Source organism: Ailuropoda melanoleuca, unplaced genomic scaffold (assembly GCF_002007445.2).
Source record: "Ailuropoda melanoleuca isolate Jingjing unplaced genomic scaffold, ASM200744v2 unplaced-scaffold7372, whole genome shotgun sequence".
Lineage (NCBI taxonomy): Eukaryota > Metazoa > Chordata > Mammalia > Carnivora > Ursidae > Ailuropoda > Ailuropoda melanoleuca.
Window position 1 is genome coordinate 1 of NW_023249081.1, and position 6,413 is coordinate 6,413.

A 6,413-nucleotide genomic window follows, 5' to 3' on the forward strand; every position below is an offset into this window, starting at 1 on the left:
GAGGAAGGAAGGAAGGAAGGAAGGAAGGAAGGAAGGAAGGAAGGAAGGAAGGAAGGAAGCCAGCCAGCCAAACTCTGGGAACTCAGCAAATCAAATGTTCGTCCAGATGAAAAGTTGTCAGAGCTCTAATAAATTAATAAGCTGCTGCTGAACTTCTGTTCTGGCAGAGTTCTCCACTTACCTTTTTTAAAACAAAAAAAATGATACCACGATTAAATACCACTTTTCTCTCTGAAACATGAGCCCTATGAGTAGCATTCTTGTTTTTTATGCATTTCCGCAGCAGGCTTTTTCTGACTTGCTGTGTGTTCTAGATCTTATAAAGAAACATATACGGGTCTGGATAAGGCATACAGGGCCAGTCCTCTCATACCTAAGCCACGCTTCCTACACCAAGTTTTGGGTTACATCCAAGGCAGTAAGGGTAAGAGCCAGGTCTTAAAATCTCAGGCCTGGATTCAAGTCCCAGCTCACTCGGTCCTGGCAGGGGGAAACTGGGCAAGTCATCACACTTCTCCTAACCTCCAAAACTGAAATGACGACAACAGGGTCAATCCCTCGCCTATTCATATACTTTACAAAATATTTCCGTAGATCTTCTCTCTTGATGTGGACCATGTCCCTTTCAGGTAGACCCTATGCCGTCCATTCACTGTACAGAAGTGACAGAGCCTCTGAGAGTCTCACGTGCACAGCAGGCTTACAAGTGGCAGAGCCACGGCCGACCCCAAGTCTTCTGACTTGCTAACTCAGATTACCGTAAGGACCAAAGATTCTGTACACAGCGTTATCATGCAGCACTTCTGTGTGCCAGAGAGAAGCACCTGCTAGGAGGAAGCATTGCGGGTGCTGGGAGCAGGAAAGCCTGGGGTGGCATCTTCCCTTTCCAGGGCCTGAATGGGACAAACTGACAAACTCCTCCTAGAGTAGGCTGTCTTTCCGGACTGGCTTCCTCATGTCTCTGACAACTGACAAATTGCTGACAAAAAAAGGTAGATGAGTAAAAAAGAAGGCCAGGGTGCTGCAGTGTGGCAAGCAGCAGCCTGGTTCCCTCTGCCCTACAGAGTCAGCTCAGAAAACAGGACAGAAAGGAAAAGAAAAGGAACACTACAGAGCAGACGAAAATCTAGATGGGCCAGGGCCCTGAGCTTTATAGGGTTATCACACATACAGCCCACCTCAACCTGCTAAATCCTTTACTCTTACCAGAAAGAACAGCCCATTGAGGTGTCACAGGTTGGTACACATGCCCGATAATGATGGACTCTTTATTAAGGACAAAAGCCCAATTGGGAAAGAGATCCTAACTAGCAAGCCTGGCACCCCAAAAGTAAGCCTTTCTTCTCTGTAACCTTCCAAAAGTCCCTCAGACCCTGAGCTAATCTGTAGTTCCCAGAGCACAGTCAAGCTTGCCCATCAGTTGACAAATGGGGCCAAGTCTTTCAGCCATCTCTCCACTAAAGCCCCAGTGGTGTGCAAAGTGGCCTTCATTCTTCCCAAGAGGTGCAAACAATGGTAGCAGACTCGGGGTAGCCAAGCACCCTGAAAACCTGGAAAATTCTTTATACCGAGAAGTTCCCAGCCACCCTCATTCCTTTCTAGGTAGTAGCATCTCTACCACCATTCATGCATAGTGGTGGAGAAAGGTAGAAAGTAACTATTACCACATTTCCCTTTGTCAGAGTCAGAGAGCCAACACTGGTTAAGGTGTATGGACTACCCACACTGGGCTTTCCTACCTCTGTGTTTCTGTTCACACGTGTCCCCCCAATGTACAACAAAAAATCTTAAGACAATTACCAGTCTTACGACATACCAGGCACTCTGATACGAGCTTTCCCTCATTCACCTTATTTAATCCTCACAGTAAACCCAAGAAACAATATGATTACACCACTTTACTAACTCAGAAACAGAGGCTCAGGTGGTTAAGTAACTTGTCCAAGATCATTTTACCAGTAAGCAGAAGAGCCAGAATTTGAACAAAAGACTCTGATTCCAGAGCCTATTCCCCTAAACACTGTACTGTGTCTCTGTACCCATCCAAATCCCTCTCATCCTCCAATGTCTTTCCTTGGTCTAAAAATACCATCTGGAGGCACAAAACCAAACAGTCCACAGTACCTGACCCTCCCTGGAGTGCCAAGCACCGCTTAAACCCTATTGGCAGGTTGGTGTCAAGGGCTCTCCCTCTCACTTGCATCCTCTACGGCAACAAGTTCTGTTCTTAATATTCCCCAGTGACTGGGACGCCTGGGCGGCTCAGTCGGTTGAGTGTCTGCCTTTGGTTCAGGTCATGATCTCAGAGTCCTGAGATCAAGGCCACATCAGGCTTCCTCTCCTTCTGTCCTTCCCCCCCAACTCACCTCACTCATGTTCTCTCTCGCTCTCTCAAATGAATAAAATTAAAAAAAAAAAATTAAAAAATACTGACACAGCCCTTGGATGGCAGTTCTTAGTGAGGAGATTTCAACACTTTCTTCTACCACCCAGACCGCTGAGAGTCAAGTACCTCGTCACAGATGACCAGCCCAACACTCCCTTTCTGGAGGACTCCAACATGAAGGCGGAATGTCTCATAGGAAATGATGAGGATGGGAGAAGGCACTCGGGCTCCACGCTGGTTCATGAATCCTTCTACAACAGAAAACACGTCAAGGGAACAAATCTTAGAATATCTTGGGAAAAAAAAAAAAAGTTTGACAGTTCTTTAGTTGAGCCTGGAAATAACTATTTCCACTATTTTGCAAGGGAATTCTCTTCCACCCTCTCATCGCCCTCGGCCTACTGGCCATCAGGGAGCATACACACAAGAAAGGAGCAAGTTGTATGGAAGGTACAGCCAACTCTGTTAAGGCTCCATACCCAGCTTTTGGTCTATCTCGTCCTTAGAGCCTCCATCAATGGCCAGAGGTTGGATCCTCCCTCCAAGCCATTTCCCAACTTCATTGTACCAGTTCTTCACTAGGCTGGAGGGTGACACCACCACTGCCTTGTCAATTTCTGGTCTGCACTCTGGACTCTGGCGCAGAAGCGTCCACATCAGCGTGATGCACTGTAGCGTCTTGCCCAGGCCCATCTCGTCGGCCATGATGCAGCCGTGGCTGCCCGGGACACGCCGGCTTGTGACGCACTCCCACAGGAACTTCACTCCCTGGGGAGGGAACATGAGCACTCAGCCACTCTGGCATCCACACTGCTGCTGCCCCAGGGATGGCAGCCTGGGTCCCAGCCCATACCTTTCTCCCCCCAGCTCCTTTACCTCTCTCTGATGAGGCCGCAAGACCTTACTGAGGACAGGATCAACAACCACATGGACAGGGAGTTTTTCCCTGAGAAAACACAGCAAAGAACACAAGGAGCTCAGACAAGTGCCAGGGTACGCCCTTAGGAAGTTATGTCCTGCTGATCCAGAGGCCACAGAGGCAGCTGCCTGACAGGGCCTTCATGGCCTGATAATCAAACTATAGCAAATTTTGCTCCAGGAGTTAGAAAGTGAGGAGAGGGTTCCCTATGTCATCAATCCCTCCTGCTCCCCTGAGCAAGCTTGGCAGGAAGGGCGAGGAACCTCCAGCAACTGGACATCCCTACAAGCTCTTCCCCACGCACTCTCCTTCCCCACCTACCCACTCTCTGGATGGTGGTGCAGTGGTCATGACAGTACTCTGAAAACATGCCAGTCCCAAGGAAAAATCACACCAAAATGCCCTCTGCCCTTCCAGTATGTGCACTTCATGGAAGACCAGACCTGCTCAAGAAATACCAATGTACATACTTGTCAAGCTTCAGCTGGTCATGGGCGCTCAGCGGGGGAGGCTCGTACAAAACCAAGGCACCTTCTTCCAAGGGGTCGTGGAGGGCCCGGCGGACCCCAGCCCTTTTGAGGCCCAATGCCCGAGAGCCCAGAGGACCTAGAAACCAACAATCTGTCACCTGAGCCTCTACATTGAAGAGATCAGCAGGCCCAGCTCAAATGCCTATCCTTCACATAACCTTTCCCAAGCTTGCATATGACTTTTTCTCTCCCAGAACCTCTCCAAACCCAGCTGTGCGCCTCTATCTGACCATTATGCCAGTCTGCCTCAGATCAGAATGCTTCCCATTTTACTTCTCCCATTTAACTATAAACTTCTGAAGGGCCGGGCCTTGTTCATCTCAAGTCAATCCTAGAAAGGTCTAGAACCCAAAGGAGCCCTTCAAGACGCAGAGCTCTTGAGAGTTGGGCCTCCTTCCTCCCCAGCCCCAGTTTTAGCACAATGCTATGTCCTACACAGGACAGGGGAAAACTCTGTAGAACAGTCAACCTCAGAAACGAGATGCTACTAAATTCACTTAGATTGAATGAAGCCTGGACCCATCAGCCACCAAGGCCCACCAGGAGCTTCCCGAGCACTGGCACACCCCCTCCAAGAAGATGAGGGGCAGTTAGTCATGGCAGGCCTTGCTGAAGCTATCAAACACAGCCTTCATGCAGGCCTCTAAAGTGTCACCCCACACACTGTCACCACTGGCCTGCCATCTTCAATTCCAAGGTAAGCATGTATTTATAAAAGCAGAGGTTTTAAATTATTCAGATACATTCCCACATGACTGATTCAAAAAATAGGAAAGTCTCCATCTTTTACCTTGATAATTTGGAATGGGGATCTTAAAAGGCTTTGACAAAATGCTTCGAATAAAGGCTTCCTAAAAAGAAAGAGAAGAAACAGGGATTCAGGAGTGATTAAAGATGTTATGGGATAATATTTTTACAAACGCAGTCTAAAATGCCTATTTAGGGGCACCTGGGTGGCTTAGTTGGCTGAGCATCTGACTCTTGACTTCAGTCAGGTTGTGATCTCAGAGTCATGGATTGAGCCCCACATCAGGCTCCATGCTCAGCAGAAAGTCTCCTTGAGATTCTCTCTCTCCCGCTCCCTTTGCCCCTCCCCCCACTCACACATGCTTTCTTGCTCTCTAAAATAAATAAATCTCAAAAAAAACTTAACATGCCTATTTAAAGATAATACATTCAGAGCATTATATCTTGATTACATCTCACTCAGATGCATCTAGAACATAAGGAGAGGTGCTCCACATTCGGTTATTAAGTTTTACACAACAGCTTTCAACTTTGAGGCTTTACATAAGATTCAACAAATACTCAGGGACAGCAGAGTGCCACTGGCAAGTACCCAGCCTCAGTCGTCAGCCACAAGGCTTCAACCCATTCGTCCATGAAAGGCCATGCCAGCAAGGACAACTAACTATTCCCTAGGGTACGGCACCTTAAGAAGAAAGCACCACAAACCTACCCAACCTCAGTACTAACAGCGAACTCCAATATTTGGATCCAACCACTCTCCTACAGGACTCCATCTTCCCAGTCGTACCTCACATTTCTTTTGTCATACCAATTCTGCCTACTACATCTAATTTCCACGTCGGCCTCCCTGGGAACTAACCAGACCTTCAAAAAGTAGTGGTAGCAGCAGTAATAGGAACAGTAGTATTAGTAAATACTATTAACAACAACAGCAAAAATGACAACAGTGATGACTAACAGCGTCCACCAGATGCAGTGCTAAGCACTCAAGACGCCTGCGCTCAGGCTGTCGCTGAACCCTCAGGACCAGCACTAGGAGGTCCATGTATTATTACTGGTTTCTCCATTTTACAGATGGGCATATTGAGACTGAGTGGTTAAGTCACGTTTCCAAGTCACAGGGACATGACAGTAACAGGACTTTCCTCATTCCAAGATCCTTACTTGTAACCAGTGGGCAGTATGGCCTCCTAATTCAACCTGCTTGACTATAGCCATATGGATCAGCCCAGAGTCAGCAGCTTCTTGCCACAGGAAGGCGTGCGAGAGGGAACAGCATGAGAAAGAGGACGTGAGAGGGCAAACAAATCACCAAAAAAAGCAAGTGGGACAAGGGTGACAAGAAGCAAACATACATAGGTCCTAGAGAAGGGTGGCCTTGGTGCCTGCACCTCAGAGCCTACAGGAAGCCTCTGTGCCAGCGCCCCAGCCTGGAACCAGCACTGGGCGATGGGGCTGGGGCAGAAGAGCAGGCAGGGGGTCCACAGCACCAGCCCCTGAGCTAACTCTGACAACTCCCAAAAAAGTTCTGGTCTTCTGGTGTATATAACCCTGAGCTCTCTGGGGAATTACAATGGCCTGTGAACCTCAACAAAACAAGAACAGAAACCCTAAAGGTAGTTTTAATGGGACTACATTAGTGGAAAAAGAAATAATGAAAAACAGGGAAAAAGGCCAACCTGTCTTGCCCTGAAATTTTTACTTTTATTTTGACCCATTTCTATAAAGATTATACATTTTTGGAAACTCAGTGTACGTGGGGCGCCTGGGTGGCACAGCGGTTAAGAGTCTGCCTTCGGCTCAGGGCGTGATCCCGGCGTTATGGGAT

The 6,413-nt window shown here is 48.0% G+C and overlaps 1 protein-coding gene across 1 annotated transcript; it reads right to left on the minus strand.

Annotated features, from left to right (window-relative positions):
* Positions 1 to 2,390: 2,390 nt before the first annotated feature.
* LOC117800666 (DNA repair and recombination protein RAD54-like) lies at positions 2,391 to 4,680 on the minus strand. Its single transcript, XM_034653212.1, has 5 exons — positions 4,626 to 4,680; positions 3,776 to 3,911; positions 3,263 to 3,332; positions 2,866 to 3,154; positions 2,391 to 2,637 (listed from the first exon to the last, which is right to left on the minus strand). Exons 4-5 carry the CDS (start codon positions 3,089 to 3,091, stop codon positions 2,483 to 2,485), a joined length of 381 nt encoding a protein of 126 aa, XP_034509103.1. The 5' UTR covers positions 3,092 to 3,154; positions 3,263 to 3,332; positions 3,776 to 3,911; positions 4,626 to 4,680; the 3' UTR covers positions 2,391 to 2,482.
* Between the last annotated feature and the right edge of the window lie 1,733 nt (positions 4,681 to 6,413).